The sequence below is a fragment of the Lynx rufus genome, unplaced genomic scaffold (genome assembly GCF_022079265.1).
Source record: "Lynx rufus isolate CCGP_SWC_20201006 ecotype Redwood Valley unplaced genomic scaffold, mLynRuf1.p SCAF_7, whole genome shotgun sequence".
NCBI classification, from domain to species: domain Eukaryota; kingdom Metazoa; phylum Chordata; class Mammalia; order Carnivora; family Felidae; genus Lynx; species Lynx rufus.
The window spans coordinates 55,443,471-55,463,193 of record NW_025814889.1 but is presented as its reverse complement, the minus strand read 5'-3'; the positions used below and the strand labels follow the sequence as shown (position 1 = coordinate 55,463,193).

General features: G+C 38.6%; 1 protein-coding gene across 3 annotated transcripts in view; it reads left to right on the top strand.

The window, feature by feature from the left end:
• ABCC9 (ATP binding cassette subfamily C member 9) overlaps positions 1–19,723 on the top strand; it is a 130,983-nt gene that overhangs the window by 84,613 nt on the left and 26,647 nt on the right. For all 3 annotated transcript variants that reach the window (XM_047066153.1, XM_047066155.1, XM_047066154.1), the window contains 6 exons: positions 7,171–7,400; positions 8,073–8,221; positions 8,455–8,524; positions 10,549–10,706; positions 14,802–14,894; positions 19,441–19,543. In XM_047066153.1, the coding sequence (XP_046922109.1) occupies positions 7,171–7,400; positions 8,073–8,221; positions 8,455–8,524; positions 10,549–10,706; positions 14,802–14,894; positions 19,441–19,543 (803 nt within the window). The remainder of the gene's footprint in view (positions 1–7,170; positions 7,401–8,072; positions 8,222–8,454; positions 8,525–10,548; positions 10,707–14,801; positions 14,895–19,440; positions 19,544–19,723) is intronic.

Sequence of the window (19,723 nt, the reverse complement as noted above, 5' to 3'; positions counted from 1 at the left end):
ATTTAAAAATATTTTTAAAGAATGTCTGGTGCTGTAAACAGACATCAGCCTCTAGAATTTTAAACCAGTTATTTCTAATGCACTCTAAATGTGGAGTCATGCCATGTTACTCTCTCCAGTGTTCCAGGGGTGGGTATATGGCTGGGTACTGTACCCTGGGCTTCTTGTGTTAATCCATTCTCTCAAGGATAAAAGAAGACAGTACTACTTTCTTACAGAATAAAATGAGGTAATGAATATTCAAAAGCCCAGTATGGTACATATTTCCCACTAGGTTGCTGTTCCAGGTCCTTGTCAGTATGTCCATTCCAGCCACCACACATTGAATCTACCTCTACCAAAGGACAGATTATCTGAGATCTGTTCATTTACTGCATCCAGCTCAAACTATTAGGATCTTTGGTGATGCTCAGTCTTCCCATAGTGTCCGTTTTTAGATCTGTGTGGTCTGAAGCTATAAACCAAAGACAGGTTATCCATCTTTCCTACCCACAACCTGCTCAATATACAGTAGTGGAATATATACAAACAGACAACTGAAATGAAAACTACCTCTGGAAAAGGAAATGATGGGCAATGCACAACAGACCCTGGACCACAGAAATAATCACATTTTGCCAATCAGGAAATGTCAAAATTCCCTGTCTTCATAATGAAGTGTGTTCTTAGGACAGCCATCTTGGAGTTGCCAGGTGGTTTAAACATCTGAGAGGAACTCCCTGCCTACTGTCCTCTGCCCTCTGGAAGGTTTCTTCTGCTCATGCTCCTCCATGACCGCATCTAAAATGGGCCATAGAGACTATAGATTATGCCCTTTTGGGTATCTACAAATTTCAGAGTCTATTTCCTTCTGGTGAAGTTTTATGAATCCAGAAATTTAGAGGACAAAAAATTGTGTTTGCATAACAGGGCTGCGGTTTTATTGGCAACACAATTGTTTCAGTAACCTTGTAAATTTCTAGTCTACACTTCTGTCAATTTGGTGTATAATAAATTGGCAAATTATCTCATCTGGATATAGATGTTGTTTATTGCCTTGCCCATTCATTCATTCTTCACCATTTTTTTTATATATATGAAATTTATTGACAAATTGGTTTCCATACAACACCCAGTGCTCATCCCAAAAGGTGCCCTCCTCAATACCCATCACCCACCCTCCCCTCCCTCCCACCCCCCATCAACCCTCAGTTTGTTCTCAGTTTTTAACAGTCTCTTATGCTTTGGCTCTCTCCCACTCTAACCTCTTTTTTTTTTTTCCCTTCCCCTCCCCCATGGGTTCCTGTTAAGTTTCTCAGGATCCACATAAGAGTGAAACCATATGGTATCTGTCTTTCTCTGTATGGCTTATTTCACTTAGCATTACACTCTCCAGTTCCATCCACGTTGCTACAAAAGGCCATATTTCATTTTTTCTCATTGCCACATAGTATTCCATTGTGTATATATACCACAATTTCTTTATCCATTCATCAGTTGATGGACATTTAGGCTCTTTCCATAATTTGGCTATTGTTGAGAGTGCTGCTATGAACATTGGGGTACAAGTGCCCCTATGCATCAGTACTCCTGTATCCCTTGGATAAATTCCTAGCAGTGCTATTGCTGGGTCATAGGGTAGGTCTATTTTTAATTTTCTGAGGAACCTCCACACTGCTTTCCAGAGCGGCTGCACCAATTTGCATTCCCACCAACAGTGCAAGAGGGTTCCCGTTTCTCCACATCCTCTCCAGCATCTATAGTCTCCTGATTTGTTCATTTTGGCCACTCTGACTGGCGTGAGGTGATACCTGAGTGTGGTTTTGATTTGTATTTCCCTGATAAGGAGCGACGCTGAACATCTTTTCATGTGCCTATTGGCCATCTGGATGTCTTCTTTAGAGAAGTGTCTATTCATGTTTTCTGCCCATTTCTTCACTGGGTTATTTGTTTTTCGGGTGTGGAGTTTGGTGAGCTCTTTATAGATTTTACATACTAGCCCTTTGTCCGATATGTCATTTGCAAATATCTTTTCCCATTCCGTTGGTTGCCTTTTAGTTTTGTTGGTTGTTTCCTTTGCTGTGCAGAAGCTTTTTATCTTCATAAGGTCCCAGTAATTCACTTTTGCTGTTAATTCCCTTGCCTTTGGGGATGTGTCGAGTAAGAGATTGCTACGGCTGAGGTCAGAGAGGTCTTTTCCTGCTTTCTCCTCTAAGGTTCTGATGGTTTCCTGTCTCACATTTAGGTCCTTTATCCATTTTGAGTTTATTTTTGTAAATGGTGTGAGAAAGTGGTCTAGTTTCAACCTTCTGCATGTTGCTGTCCAGTTCTCCCAGCACCATTTGTTAAAGAGGCTGTCTTTTTTCCATTGGATGTTCTTTCCTGCTTTGTCAAAGATGAGTTGGCCATACGTTTGTGGGTCTAGTTCTGGGGTTTCTATTCTATTCCATTGGTCTGTGTGTCTGTTTTTGTGCCAATACCATGCTGTCTTGATGATGACAGCTTTGTAGTAGAGGCTAAAGTCTGGGATTGTGATGCCTCCTGCTTTGGTCTTCTTCTTCAAAATTCCTTTGGCTATTCGGGGCCTTTTGTGGTTCCATATGAATTTTAGGATTGCTTGTTCTAATTTCGAGAAGAATGCTGGTGCAATTTTGATTGGGATTGCATTGAATGTGTAGATAGCTTTGGGTAGTATTGACATTTTGACAATATTTATTTTTCCAATCCATGAGCAGGGAATGTCTTTCCATTTCTTTACATCTTCTTCAATTTCCTTCATAAGCTTTCTATAGTTTTCAGCATACAGATCCTTTACATCTTTGGTTAGATTGATTCCTAGGTATTTTATGCTTCTTGGTGCAATTGTGAATGGGATCAGTTTCTTTATTTGTCTTTCTGTTGCTTCATTGTTAGTGTATAAGAATGCAACTGATTTCTGTACATTGATTTTGTATCCTGCAACTTTGCTGAATTCATGTATCAGTTCTAGCAGACTTTTGGTGGAGTCTATCGGATTTTCCATGTATAATATCATGTCATCTGCAAAAAGCGAAAGCTTGACTTCATCTTTGCCAATTTTGATGCCTTTGATTTCCTTTTGTTGTCTGATTGCTGATGCTAGCACTTCCAGCACTATGTTAAACAACAGCGGTGAGAGTGGGCATCCCTGTCGTGTTCCTGATCTCAGGGAAAAAGCTCTCAGTTTTTCCCCATTGAGGATGATGTTAGCTGTGGGCTTTTCATAAATGGCTTTTATGATCTTTAAGTATGTTCCTTCTATCCCGACTTTCTCAAGGGTTTTTATTAAGAAAGGGTGCTGGATTTTGTCAAAGGCTTTTTCTGCATCGATTGACAGGATCATATGGTTCTTCTCTTTTTTTTTGTTTATGTGATGTATCATGTTGATTGATTTGCGAATGTTGAACCAGCCCTGCATCCCAGGAATGAATCCCACTTGATCATGGTGAATAATTCTTTTTATATGCTGTTGAATTCGATTTGCTAGTATCTTATTGAGAATTTTTGCATCCATATTCATCAGGGATATTGGCCTGTAGTTCTCTTTTTTTTACTGGGTCTCTGTCTGGTTTAGGAATCAAAGTGATACTGGCTTCATAGAATGAGTCTGGAAGTTTTCCTTCCCTTTCTATTTCTTGGAATAGCTTGAGAAGGATAGGTATTATCTCTGCTTTAAACGTCTGGTAGAACTCCCCTGGGAAGCCATCTGGTCCTGGACTCTTATTTGTTGGGAGATTTTTGATAACCGATTCAATTTCTTCGCTGGTTATGGGTCTGTTCAAGCTTTCTCTTTCCTCCTGATTGAGTTTGGGAAGAGTGTGGGTGTTTAGGAATTTGTCCATTTCTTCCAGGTTGTCCAATTTGTTGGCATATAATTTTTCATAGTATTCCCTGATAATTGTTTGTATCTCTGAGGGATTGGTTGTAATAATTCCATTTTCATTCATGATTTTATCTATTTGGGTCATCTCCCTTTTCTTTTTGAGAAGCCTGGCTAGAGGTTTGTCAATTTTGTTTATTTTTTCAAAAAACCAACTCTTGGCTTCGTTGATCTGCTCTACAGTTTTTTTAGATTCTATATTGTTTATTTCTGCTCTGATCTTTATTATTTCTCTTCTTCTGCTGGGTTTAGGCTGCCTTTGCTGTTCTGCTTCTATTTCCTTTAGGTGTGCTGTTAGATTTTGTATTTGGGATTTTTCTTGTTTCTTGAGATAGGCCTGGATTGCAATGTATTTTCCTCTCAGGACTGCCTTCGCTGCGTCCCAAAGCGTTTGGATTGCTGTATTTTCATTTTCGTTTGTTTCCATATATTTTTTGATTTCTTCTCTAATTGCCTGGTTGACCCACTCATTCGTTAGTAGGGTGTTCTTTAACCTCCATGCTTTTGGAGGTTCTCCAGACTTTTTCCTGTGGTTGATTTCAAGCTTCATAGCATTGTGGTCTGAAAGTATGCATGGTATAATTTCAATTCTTGTAAACTTATGAAGGTCTGTCTTGTGACCCAGTATATGATCTATCTTGGAGAATGTTCCATGTGCACTCGAGAAGAAAGTATATTCTGTTGCTTTGGGATGCAGAGTTCTAAATATATCTGTCAAGTCCATCTGATCCAATGTCTCATTCAGCGCCCTTGTTTCTTTATTGACCGTGTGTCTAGATGATCTATCCATTTCTGTAAGTGGGGTGTTAAAGTCCCCAGCAATTACCACATTCTTATCAATAAGGTTGCTTATGTTTATGAGTAATTGTTTTATATATTTGGGGGCTCCGGTATTCGGCGCATAGACATTTATAATTGTTAGCTCTTCCTGATGGATAGACCCTGTAACTATTATATAATGTCCTTCTTCATCTCTTGTTACGGCCTTTAATTTAAAGTCTAGTTTGTCTGATATAATATGGCTACTCCAGCTTTCTTTTGGCTTCCAGTAGCATGATAAATAGTTCTCCATCCCCTCACTCTCAATCTAAAGGTGTCCTCAGCTCTAAAATGAGTCTCTTGTAGACAGCAAATAGATGGGTCTTGTTTTTTTATCCATTCTGATACCCTATGTCTTTTGGTTGGCGCATTTAATCCATTTACATTCAGTGTTATTATAGAAAGATACGGGTTTAGAGTCATTGTGATGTCTGTATGTTTTATGCTTGTAGTGATGTCTCTGGTACTTTGTCTCACAGGGTCCCCCTTAGGATCTCTTGTAGGGCTGGTTTAGTGGTGACAAATTCCTTCAGTTTTTGTTTGTTTGGGAAGACCTTTATCTCTCCTTCTATTCTAAATGACAGACTTGCTGGATAAAGGATTCTCGGCTGCATATTTTTTCTGTCTAGCACCCTGAAAATCTCGTGCCAATTCTTTCTGGCCTGCCAAGTTTCAAAAGAGAGATCAGTCACGAGTCTTATAGGTCTCCCTTTATATGTGAGGGCACGTTTACCCCTTGCTGCTTTCAGAATTTTCTCTTTATCCTTGTATTTTGCCAGTTTCACTATGATATGGCGTGCAGAAGATCGATTCAAGTTACGTCTGAAGGGAGTTCTCTGTGCCTCTTGGATTTCAATGACTTTTTCCTTCCCCAGTTCAGGGAAGTTCTCAGCTATAATTTCTTCAAGTACCCCTTCAGCACCTTTCCCTCTCTCTTCCTCCTCTGGGATACCAATTATGCGTATATTATTTCTTTTTAGTGTATCACTTAGTTCTCTAATTTTCCCCTCATACTCCTGGATTTTTTTATCTCTCTTTTTCTCAGCTTCCGCTTTTTCCATAACTTTATCTTCTAGTTCACCTATTCTCTCCTCTGCCTCTTCCATCCGAGCCGTGGTGGTTTGCATTTTGTTTTGCATTTCATTTAAAGCGCTTTTCAGCTCCTCATGACTGTTCCTTAGTCCCTTGATCTCTGTAGCAAGAGATTCTCTGCTGTCCTGTATACTGTTTTCCAGCCCAGTGATTAGTTTTATGACTATTATTCTAAATTCACTTTCTGTTATATTATTTAAATCCTTTTTGATCAGCTCATTAGCTGTTGTTATTTCCTGGAGATTCTTCTGAGGGGAATTCTTCCGCTTGGTCATTTTGGATAGTCCCTGGTGTGGTGAGGACCTGCAGGGCACTTCCCCTGTGCTGTGGTGTATAACTGGAGTTGGTGGGCGGGGCCGCAGTCAGTCCTGATGTCTGCCCCCAGCCCACCACTGGGGCCACAGTCAGACTGGTGTGTGCCTTCTCTTCCCCTCTCCTAGGGGCGGGATTCACTGTGGGGTGGCGTGGCCCGTCTGGGCTACTTGCACACTGCCAGGCTTGTGATGCTGGGGATCTGGCGTATTAGCTGAGGTGGGAAGGCAAGGTGCACGGCGGCGGGGGAGGCAGGCTTAGCTCGCTTCTCCTTAGGTGATCCACTTCAGGAGGGGCCCTGTGGCAGCCGGAGGGAGTCAGATCCGCTGCCGGAGGTTTGGCTCCGCAGAAGCACAGAGTTGGGTGTTTGCAAGGAGGAGCGAGCAAGTTCCCTGGCCGGAACCGGTTCCCTTTGGGATTTTGGCTGGGGGATGGGCGGGGGCGATGGCGCTGGCGAGCGCCTTTGTTCCCCACCAAACTGAGCTCTGTCGTCCGGGGGCTCCGCAGCTCTCCCTCCCTTTGTCCTCCAGCCTTCCCGCTTTCTGAGCAGAGCTGTTAACTTATGACCTCCCAGACGCTAAGTCGCGCTTGCTGTCGGAACACAGTCCGTCAGGCCCCTCCGCTTTTGCAAGCCGGACTCGGGGGCTCTGCTTGGCTGGCGAGCCGCCCCTCTGCCCCGGCTCCCTCCCGCCAGTCCGTGGAGCGCGCACCGCCTCGCCGCCCTTCCTACCCTCTTCCGTGGGCCTCTCGTCTGTACTTGGGTCCGGTGACTCCCTTCTGCTAATCCTCTGATGGTTTTCTGGGTTATTTAGGCAGGTGTAGGTGGAATCTAAGTGATCGGCTGGACGCGCGGTGAGCCCAGCGTCCTCCTACGCCGCCATCTTCCTGTCTCCCCATTCTTCACCATTTTTAAATGAAGTTTTTCCCTGCTAAAAGCATTCACAATTTCTAAGACTAACATTGGCATTTCTAGAATTTTGAGGGATATTTTTGTATGCTTTTTTTGTAGGATGATACAAATTCTATCTACTGTTGACTGAATAAAGCTTAAACTAATACTTTATTTGCAGAGGAAGAAGAGGAGGAAGATGAGGATGATAATATGTCCACTGTAATGAGGCTCAGGACTAAAATGCCGTGGAAAACCTGCTGGCGGTACCTTACTTCTGGAGGATTCTTCTTGCTCTTCCTGATGATTTTTTCTAAGCTTTTGAAACATTCAGTCATTGTGGCTATAGACTACTGGCTGGCCACATGGACTTCAGAGTACAGTATAAATAATACTGGAAAAGCTGATCAGGTATAATGAATTCTGTTTTTAAATCATCAAGGAAATAATGCTGAGATTAACAGTGATACCCTTTTATTTAGTTTGATATTAGAATCCCAAATGCCATAAGATTTTTATAATGACTCAGTAAGTTAATTAGAACAGGACCTGAAATAGAATGAACTGTCAAAACGGAATTTATTATGATAACTTTTGTGTTTCAAAGTTTATTGTAAGAAACATTTAATGATAATGTTTGGTTTTGGATTAGGGGAGGTATATGCACTCTGTGTGTGTGTGTGTGTGTGTGTGTGTGTGTGTGTGTGTGTTTGTAACTTATACACAGCACTTTTGTTGTTGTTTTGATGGTATTGATTTTAACTACCTATGCCAATATATTAGCTGGTCATTCTGAGATTAGGGATAGGAAGGAGGAGCTCTACAGTGTAGAAAGCCAAGAATATTTCAAACCTGAAAACAGATTCTAATGTCTCATCTGCCCTTGGAAGAGAGTGAAGGAAATAGGTGGGGGACTTGGCTTTAGGGCTATGGTTGCAGTACTATCTTTAGTTCTCCAAAAACCGCTCTCCTTAAACTGCTTAAATTGACTCAAGATAATGAAGTTACAGATATTGTCTGACTTCGATATTTGGTGTTCTAGTAAGAAAAAGCTGTGTCTTTTTGTGTGTTGGTTGTTTTTAGACCTACTATGTGGCCGGATTTAGCATACTTTGCGGAGCAGGTATTTTCCTCTGCCTTGTGACATCTCTCACTGTAGAATGGATGGGTCTCACAGCTGCCAAAAATCTTCACCACAATCTCCTCAATAAGATAATTCTTGGACCAATAAGGTAAAAAAGTAACTAATTTCTTACTTCCCCACATAAAATCATAAAAACATGCATCTTTAAGTGAAATGTGAAATTTTAGTGCGTTTGTTCAGTCTTTAAATAAATGAATAGGGACCTTCTCATTTACTTGACTCCAAGATGTCCATTAGTTGCTTAGGTTCCAGATAGCTTAGTATTATTATACATCCCAATGTATGTGTATTATACATTCCAGTGTGTTGTTTATTGCCTAGATTCTTTGATACCACCCCCCTGGGACTGATTCTCAATCGCTTCTCAGCTGATACAAATATCATCGATCAGGTAAGTGCCTGAGTTACTTCCAAGTTCAAAAATAATTTTTTCAGTATAAGCAAAGTAACATTTAAGATAAACCATGTTTCTTGTTAGCCATAGAGAACATCTAAAACTTAAATGAAAGCCTATATATATCTATATCAATATTATATGCATAAATGATTTCTAGAATCAAAACTTAAAGGAAACCTTAATTCAAAATAATTTATGTGGGAAGAGGATACTTAGGGGATCAGAATGAAATAAAGAAAAATAGCAAAGAATAAACTAACATATAATTTTTTATTAAAAAAGGAATAATTTTGTCAGTGTTGTATCTCCATTCATAGTAAAGTTCTTAAGAGTTTAATATTGATGCAGAGTGTCTTCCATAAGCAAAGGATAGAATGCCAAGGCGTCCTAGAGGTCCTTTATTTCAATTAGATGGGCTCTTGCATGAGGCAATGGTGTGATATTTTAGAAAATATTACAGAGATACCCAGTTTAGTTTTAGATCCTTATGCCTCTAGAAGTTGGTCCTGAAATTAAAGTCCTCAATCTCTAAAACTGGATCACTCCAAGAAGAGACCTCTTAGGCTAACTGGACAAAAGAATCCATCAAATCTAGCACTTGTCTTTTCTGATTTTTCAGAGTTGCTTTAGGAATAACTAAATTATCCTCAATTTAGAAAAAGAATGCTTGATGCATGCAGCTGACTATATGTATGTTGAAAATGTTTCATGTTTCATTGGTGTCAGTCACAATGCATCTAAAACTCTTCATAAGGAATGAATATGGGGAAAGAAGAGATAAAACAGTCCTTATTTGGACATGATCGCCACTTGGAGAGTCCAAGACAATGGGTACAATGAAAACCCAATTTGAAAGTTCAGAAGAGTGTCTACATAAGGTGTATAATAAAATTCAGTAACTTTCTCTACACTAAGTGAAAAATTAAATGAAAAATAAATTCTATTCATACTAATGACAAAAACAAAATTAGAAACCTTAAATGAAGAAAAGAGATCCAACAATCCCAGAAATCCTAAAAATCCTATATAGAGAAAGAGAATTTCCATTTCAGATACCCAGAAAACAGTATAAAAATAAAATACTCTGGTGATCACAGAAAACAAGTAGATCAAAAGAACAAAATGGAGAACTCAGAAATACCAGCATATGGAGAGATTTAACATAGGATAAGTGTGGTATCTGGAATCAGTAAGAAAGGATTTTTTTTTTCAATAAAGGATGTTGGGACAATTAGCTATCCATAAAATACAAAGCAAAGACATGTGGAATAAAGATAGCCATATAAAAACATAAAGCTATAAATAAAATGTGGGAGAGTAGTTTTAGGGTTTTGGGGTACAAAAGGGCTTTTTAAGTAAGACACAAAACTCTGAATAAGGAAAAAGGCCAACAGAAATGACTATATAAAATTTTAAATTTCTATTGAGCTAAAAGCATCAAAGACAAATTTAAAATATAATAGATTAAGTGGGAGAAAAGCTGGTAACATATATAAAGCAAGAGGAAAACATCCATAATCTATAAAGAGTATCTAAAAATCAAAAGGAAGGTAAATAATCCAATCAAAAACATGCAAAGGATATGAACAAGCAGTTACAGAAAATTAATGTAAATGTCTTACTGGAGAGAAATAGCTGTTTTTTTTTAAAGTATCAGCCATTCTAAAGAAAGAGATTTGTATATGGTTATGTGGGAAGATTTATAATCTATCTTGTCCAGTAAAATAAAACAAGAACACATGGACAAATAAGATTTATAGTATAGTGCCATTTACATGAAATTCCCAAGATAAATAGACTGATACACTGACTGATGATAAGTAGATAGGTAGATAAATGGATACTAAACTATGGGAAGTTAGTGAAGTTGGAGTGAAGACTTGCTTACAATGAAAAGATTCATATACTACTTTTGTAACTAGTTACATAACATTAATATAAGATGAATATTTTATTGCATTGTAACCAAAATTTTCTTTGAGCTTAAACATTTTCCTTTCAAACTACCTTCTTAATAGCACATCCCTCCAACTTTGGAATCTCTAACTCGCTCAACACTGCTCTGCCTGTCTGCCATTGGCATGATTTCTTATGCTACCCCTGTGTTCCTGGTTGCTCTTGTGCCTCTTGGGGTCGCCTTTTATTTTATCCAGAAGTACTTTCGAGTGGCCTCCAAGTAAGTAAAACAAAGTTCTGTTCATTTTCAAAAACCTATATATTTGATTTACTGTGATCCAGATTTGCTGTAGTGTTTTTCAAGATTAGGTATGGAATTTGGAAATGCAACCTATTTTTAACATGATGAAACCTCTATTATGCTTCATTTGGAGATCTATTACAATTGTTTCTATAATTGGTTGTGTAAACCTTCCATAGCTCTGGATATATATTAACATGTGGATTTGACCTGTTGAGTTTTGAATACACAAACTACGCCAAATTTTTCATTATATGGTCCTTTTGCTTAACATAGCATTGACAGAAAACCTGTAAGATCAAGGGTAAGTGATTTAATATTGTTCTATTCCACAAGTGGGAAAAAAGGGATAAAATATTGTAAAATGCTAAAATGCATTCTGTAAAAAACTAGAAGAATTTAAAAAGGTTAAAGTGATAAGTCAGAGTGATGACCAGAAAAGTAGATAATCCTGAGTGTCTGATAGAAGGGCTGTAACTTTAAGAGATTGGAACTTTTCAAATTGGATCATTTAACACGTACTTGAGTACCCAGCTGAATATAAATAAAAGTAGCCATGAATCTTTTTTTTTTTTTAATTTTTTTTTTCAACATTTATTTATTTTTGGGACAGAGAGAGACAGAGCATGAACGGGGGAGGGGCAGAGAGAGAGGGAGACACAGAATCGGAAACAGGCTCCAGGCTCTGAGCCATCAGCCCAGAGCCCGACGCGGGGCTCGAACTCACGGACCGCGAGATCGTGACCTGGCTGAAGTCGGACGCTTAACCGACTGCGCCACCCAGGCGCCCCAAATCTTAAATTCTTCTATTAATGTAAGATTTATCACTTGCTGAGATGCATCATAGTTAAGTGAAATGTAGTACCAGTTGTTTTAAAATTTCCAGTTTAGTTTTGAAGTCTTGCTATAAATAGTAAATTTTATATCATTGCAATAATCACTTTATTTCAACAAACACTTATCAAGCATTTTTGTGTTGAAAAATAATTGTGTAAGCCATGTGGCAGATGAAGAGATCCACCTGACAAGAACCTGTTCTTGAGAAACTTAGAATCTGGAGAAAATGAAGCATATATATATATATATATATATATATATATATATATATATAGTAATCCTTGTATGTGGATTAAGTGCTGGAATAAGAAGGTAGATATTGAGTTTATTCAGTAAAATGAAAATATTTAATAAGACTTGAGTGCAAGGATGATGATGAAAATTTGGGGAAGGTAACAAGAAAGCCAAGATTATAGTTGGCTCTCAATATATCATATAACATTTTTTAATTTAAAAAATATAGTTATTTCTCCCTAGAGGTTATGAGTTAGGGTTCTTCAAATGTTATAGATCTGTATTAATTATTTTTTCATTACCAGCCTCATCCTATTTTCCTGTAGCAAATTTAGACCGAAAGGGAGAAGTTAGTCATCAGTTCACTCTTTCATTTCTTACAGTACTATTGCGGATTCTGCTTCCTAGAGGGGCAAAAAGTTTAGTTACTGCATTTCTGCTGACTATTTCCAAATCTGTCCTTATCTTCTCACTATTAAATTAAATATTACAGTCATGTCTTACTTCAGTCACATATTCATTTGGCCTTATTATTGCCCCTTCACAATACAAATTGAGTGCAAAGGCCAGGCAAATATTCCTAGTCATTTATAAATTGGAATTGTGAATTCTGTTTATTTTAAGAAGGAATAATCTGTTATTAGCATTGGTAGTAAGTGACCAAAATATAGAGGAGATGATCACTTTTAAAGAATTAACACTAATAATGGATTATGAACCATTCTTATTTGAAATTCTTTGAAAGTGAGTAAATATGGCCACATGACATTCAATTTCACAGACAAAAAAAAAATCCCTTCTAGATGTTGAGGCTCCACCGGACTCACTCATGTTGAAAAGCTCAAGCAGCTTAACAGACTACTTTCTAAACACCACAAGGAATTAAAGTGGGAGACAGGAAATGTCATGGAATTTAGAATATCTGAAATCAAAGATCTAATGTGTGGTTAGCTCTGTAAGGAAGTGTTTCTTACAAGAATACAAGGTCAAGTTATATCGTCACCTGTTTGGTTTCACAAAATGTAGTCCTATAAACAAAGATTTCTCCTTCCTAATTTTTTCCCTTCACAACAAACCTCAAATGTAGTGGCCATCTGTTGTTGTGTCAAATTTACAAATAGCCACTTAGTTTTATGTTTAAAAAGTAGCAAACGACTCACATTCCTTCATATTCATTTTCCTCCTTCCCTCTTTCTTTTTCTTCCCTCCTCTGCATTTTCTAAAGTGAATAAATCCATTGTAGAAACTCGAAATAAATTTGCATTTGTTTGGAACGATACAGGCTGCCCAGTATGGCCCAAGTTAATTGTTGAAGATTAAAGTAACAGTATAATTCAGTTGACTCCGGAAGGTGAGAGTTGATGCCACAACTCTAAATCCTCAATCCCCCAAACCTAAAAACAAACAAAAGTAGAAAAAAAGACTGAAAGAAAAAAGAAGGATGTTTTGAAACATATAGTATAACTCTTAGCCTATTTTCGAGAAATGCTAGCTTACATGGTTTAAGGAAATGTTTTCATGAGTAGTGTGCATCTTTATGAAAGGGATGATCAGGCGTTTGTCTACCAAACATACATTGGATATTATATAGGTCCTTGGAGAACCTATGAATAAAAGTTCCATGAAGGCAGAGATTCAAACTCATTGTGGCCAAAGGCAAACTCATTGTCTTTTTCCTCAAATTGCTTTGTTCCGTGTCCCTCACCCTGACAAATAACACTGTCATCTGTCAAGTCTGCTAAGCCATATTTGACTCTTTTCTTTTACTCACCCTGCTACAACTCGCTGATTGTTATAGTTTAGAAGCCTACTTCTGGAAGACTGTCTCACAATTCTCCCCCTATTTTAATTTTTTTTTTCAACGTTTTTTATTTATTTTTGGGACAGAGAGAGACAGAGCATGAACGGGGGAGGGGCAGAGAGAGAGGGAGACACAGAATGGGAAACAGGCTCCAGGCTCCGAGCCATCAGCCCAGAGCCTGACGCGGGGCTCGAACCCACGGACCACGAGATCGTGACCTGGCTGAAGTCGGACGCTTAACCGACTGCGCCACCCAGGCGCCCCTCTCCCCCTATTTTAAACCCCACTAGTATCACAGTAATTCAGAACTTTTAAAAATCTCTGAGATAGACTCTCCAAACTCACTTTTCTCTTTCATCCATTATAGCCTCTCAAGTTATGTTGCTTAAGCACAGCCTGATGATTTCTAGTCTTCGGTGACTTTGTCCAGTCCACCCAAGATCTTCTACTGTCTAGTCCCACCTCTCCTTTATACAAACTTTCTCCTCCTTAGCACTCACAAAGGACTCTGGACCCCAGCCAGACTGAACTTGCTAGGTTCTTTAGTCTCCTGTGTTTGCTCTTGTTCCCATTAGCTGAAATGTACTTCTTCTTGACTGGTTGAAACCCTCCTCAAAGCTTGATGAGATTTGGCCTAAATTCTACCTCCTCAAAAAAAAAATATTACCCATCTTCTAGGTATGAAATAATCATCCATTCCTCTGTGTCCCCACAGCACTTTTAGTTGTTTTATCAAGCAAATGTTTGTTTGTTTGTTTGTTTGTTTGTTTGTTTTTTGAGAGAGAGAGAGAGAGAGAGAGAGAACACATGGATGTGCAGGCAAGGAAGGGCAAAAGAAGAGGGAGAGAGAGAATCTTAAGCAGGCTCCGTGCCCAGCATGGAACTCAATGCTGGTCTCCATCTCACAACCCTGAGATCGACCAAAGCCTAAATCAAGAGTCGGATGCTTAACCGACTAAGCCACCCAGGTGCCCCACAAGTAGTTTTTTTTTTTTAACAACACATATATTTGGCCTAGACAAAAATTCATTATGTACCCATATTTCTCTTCTTCTTTAGATTATAAGCTGTTAAAGTTTTTGTTAACTGGGTTCTAGAAGAAATAAGTTGCAACGACAAATAAAAACCTACCTGAGGATGAATACAGTAGTCTCTGAGCATGAATGCATAAGAAGTTAATTTTGCACTTCTCTCTGCTCTAGGGACCTCCAGGAACTTGATGACAGTACCCAGCTCCCTCTGCTTTGCCACTTCTCAGAAACAGCTGAAGGACTCACCACCATTCGGGCATTTAGGCGAGTAAACATGTTTTCATTTTGTGGATTAAGCCATTACATCATCAACAAATATTTATCTACAAATAACTGATAACTGCTACCATTTTTTGGATGCCCACTGTGTGCATGGCAATGTTCTAAACTACAAGAATGAAAAATATGGCAATAAATATTCAGAGTTAATTACCTAAAATTTTAACAAAAATAAAGAAAGAATGAAACACCATATTGAGAAGACACTAGCTGTATAATGTAGACCATGCTTTGCAAACCCTAGCCTCGGTTTACTCATCTGTGAAATGGAGAAATCAACTGTGCTTCTTAGGCCCTTGGGCTAATTGAAAAATGCATGTAAAGTATTAACCACAGTGATTAGTGAAGAAGCACCCAATAAACAAGTTAAAATGAATGTATTATTGATAATAATAAAAGAAATATTAAATCAAGGTTATTTCAGGATTTAATCCATTTTCTTCAATGTTGGTAAATAGTGATAATCCAAGCTTTTGATCAAGAGTGTTTGCTTAACACTTAAAAAATTATCTGCCCTATTTACCCTGTTTAAGTAAACTCACTAAAGAAGGTGGTACCACTGAATATTTCATTTAATCTTGGAAATTGACATATTAAAGTATTATGTCTTCTCGCAACCCTAAATGCAAATATGTAATTATTTCAATTAGAGATTTTTCTAATCTAAGACATATTTATATTATTTTACATATATAAACTTGAATTAAAACGAATATAGAGGGGCACCTGGGTGGCTCAGTTGGTTAAGTGTCTGACTTTGGCTCAGGTTGTGATCTCATGGTTCGTGAGTTTGAGTCCCGCATCAGGCTCTGTGCTGATGGTGTGGAACCTACTTGGGATTCTCTACCTCTCTCTCTGCCCCTCCCTTCGCTCACACAGACACACAGACACACACACACACACACACACACACACTCTCTCTTTCTCTCTCTCTCTCTGTCTTTCTCAAAATAAATAAATAAACTTAAAAAAAGTAGAATATAGAGATATAGAGATATAACCATCCACAACGTGTATCACAGAATTTCTACATAAAATCTACATAGACTTCATCATGAAACATTCACATTTTCTGCAGTGGTGTGTTTTCCCATCAGAGTGCCTCTTATTGGAGATGGCAAAATTATTTATTGACATTGTAGCCAGCAATGACCACTGGTACTCATAAGTGCATCATATTAAAGATTACATTTTTCACCAAATAAGTCCTTTCAAGTTAATTTATTTGAGTATTGAATATATGCTAGGTACTGCTCTTGATGTGGATATTTAATGATGAAAAAGACATGGCCTTCCACTTCCATCCCAGATAAAAACCACAAAGAAAACAAGATAGCATGGCAAGTGAGGGGCAAGAAGTTACTGGATTCAGTCAAGCTGGTCAATGGGACAACAGAATACTGATGGGTTCAACATATAATAGCGCCTGCTCTGTTTTCTCTCTGAACAAGTTGAGGTTATTTTCTAAGAGAGAGAGGACTAGAATCAGGTAAATTGTCATGAAGGAAATGACAATTCAAAATGAGAGAAACTTGACCAAGAGTCAAGGTTTAGGCTTTCCATTTACGTTTGTCACTAGACACAAGGACAGAATTTAGCATGACTATTCCTAATTTTACATGAGGAGAAGTCTAGGTAGTTGTAAAAAGAACCAAATATTACGTGTTAAACCTTCACGCTTGAATTATGATTGAAAGAAACAAAAGACAACTTTTGGGTAGAAGTATCTGCATCATAATCATCCAGATTTACATCTTCCAGGGTTCCTTTCTAAAGTAAATATTAAATACCACAAGTATCAGCATTTTTAAGCCAAAGGGAGTTTCAAAATGTGGGGCTAGTCCTGCTGCCATGAATAAAATTCTAGAGTCTTTACATTTGGTGCTTGTGGTCAAGAATCAAACATGTTCTTTTCCCTCCATTTCTTCCTTCCTTTCAGGCTCCCTGGATCCCCAGAGTCTTCAGCTCTTTTGGAAAGTTATTATTTACTGATTAGGCTGCTTTTCCTCCCCTGCATTCAGGGATCATGGTGTACTCACACACAGCAGTGTACTCCCTCAAGTAGTTTACCACGAAAGCATCACAGTTAAATTAGACTGAGATTTCAGGGACCTTTCCTTTTTTTTTTTTTTTTTTTTTTTGTCCAACAGAATAAAGGTCTAAGAATGTTCAGAAGATGAGCTGGATGTGGATGAAAAGATACAGACTGAGTGTGTCAAAGTTTCCATTAGGAAAACAGAAGGTTTCTTGCCAAATAGAAACACACAGAAAGAATGTTCACTGCATTTCCACCCCTCCCCTCTCGCTGCTGCTTCAGACCATTGCCAATTCCATTTACAAACTCTTTAAGAGTGTATCTGAAACAATATCCCAAAACTAAATGAGGAGTAAGAAGAGTCCCAGACAAAGCACTTTGTCAGAATAAAGTGTTTGATGTTTATCTCAAATGTAGCCCAGTGGCTTTGGTCCAATGGGCCCCACCTCCAATCTCTCCACTACCACTGTCCTCTACGGAGAGAACCCTGTCTTGAGCCCCAGAACATGAGTTTTCTCATTTCTGCTCCTTTGCTCATGTTGTTCCTACTGCTTCCAGTGCTTTGTCCTCCCTTGTTCACCTGAAGAATTCAGCTCATCCTTTAAAACTTCACTCGGACCATACCCACAGTGCTCTTTGAAACTTTGCTTAATCCTCCTTCTCCCCCCCCCCCCCCCCGTTCCTCACCTCATTCCCTGCCATCCCGACCGTCTGGTCAATACAAATCACCCCCTTCCTTAATGTTCAAGTAGCATTTTGTGCACGGAGTCATTATGTGCATTCATTGTCTCATTCATGTAGGTATTCTAATGTCTCATTTAGAGTTGGTGCTTCCTAAGTGCTTCTGAATGAGTGGATGAAAATCGACATAACACTGCAAACAGAAAGATTGGCTCTTACATGGATAGATCTCTTTACAATTCATATCCACTATCTCAGTAAATCCTATAATCCTGTGAGCCATTCTACCTTTTCATTATTCACTCTATTCATCTCTAAAAGGGTCATCACAGGACAAGGTAGCCATGTTTCTCTGACTGCTCAGTCCCCTTCAAATGTGTTGCTGTTCAGGGCAGGTCCCCCTGTACATGGCATTTAGATCAAGGCTGCAAACTCATAACTCAAAGTGAGGTAATTATTTGGCTCTGATTGCCAAATCCTTTGATTACTGTAGATCAGATGTTGCTGTTTGACTCAGTTATCTGATTTATCTGGTTTGGCATATTGGAATGATCAGATCAATTGGACAGATATCAAGTATCTGCTTTATATTGGCCTGTATAGATGGCTTCATGGGCCAAGGGAACACCCCATCCAGGACTTTTTCATTCTTTGATATAGTGATGGTTTAATATAAAGTTTTGCAAATTGATTTGCAGATTTGGGGAAACTTTGGGCAATCTGTTATCAAACAGGAATCATTGCTGGGCTGTCAAATGAAATTTGGCTATTCCTCATAAATGCAACATGTAGTCAAGCAGTCCATATAAGAACAGAGGGTGGATAGACCACATTTTGATATGGCATTTCCTCCAACCTTCAAACCAGTTATTTTGATTATATTATCCAGCTTTCCATTGTTTTGGTTATTCAGGGAAAAATAATTGAAAATGAAAAGAGACTATTTCTGTTATTTAGATTTATCACCATGTAGCATGAGTTCTGTGAGAGAGTAGCTCACATGTTGAAATGGATAAGATTTTTCTTAGAAGTTTCATTTATAACATGGATTACACAGAATTTGGTCTGATGGCATTGGTTGCCAAGAATGAACTTAATTTGGTCAGGAATCAATATCTAAACTGTATATGTCATAAAACCCTGTAGGTACCATAGACTAAGAGTTCCTTCCATGCAATGACCATCCTTACAAATATTTTAGAATCTTGAGCGTAAGATACCACATCTAGCAAGAACATTTGCCACCTCCAAGGACCCCCATCCTCCACCTCTTGCCACCCAGTTTCCTTCTTTGGTTCCCAGAAACACTGGGCAGCAGTAGATATTTAAAAGTATATATTTTCCTGTTACACGTGCATAGTTTCCTGTCTTTCCTGGTCCTCATCCAGCACCTCCCACCCAACTCTGTGTCATTGGGAAAAGTAAAATATGCAATAAAAAGTAGGCATACTGCATTTCTGTACAACTTACTCTGGTTTTTGTAAGGCCCTTGCAACATAGGCCATGCCTTGTCTTTGTGGCTACAAAATTATGTGGAAATTTATGAAATGATCTTTAATAGGAATTTGTCATCCAAAAGCTTCTTTTTCATAGCGGAGGTCTGAGAAAGGAGGAAACACCGAACCACACCCTCTCCAGCAAGCATACAGCAAAGCAGTAGCAGCTGGCCTTTATTTTGAAGTCGGAGTCCATTTACTAGTCATTCCATCCCATCAGTTTGTCACTGTCGAGTAAATAGTGTAGTAGTAAGTGTGACTGTTTCTTATTATTTCTCCTGTTGTGTGGCTAGCATGATAATAATTTTGTTTTCTACAGGCACGAAACCAGATTTAAGCAACGTATGCTGGAACTGACGGACACAAACAACATTGCCTACTTATTTCTCTCAGCAGCCAACAGATGGCTAGAGGTCAGAACGGTACGTTCATTTCATGATTTCGAAATGGAAACCAAACAAAAAAAGGGGGCTGATGCAAAGAGGGAGACAGTTGTAAAAATTAGTCTTGCACTGAGATTCAGCACTAACTTCACTTTTCCAGACATTAAAATAGCTCAGGTTTGTTTATGTTACAGATGAAATTTGTCATAATGTTTTAGC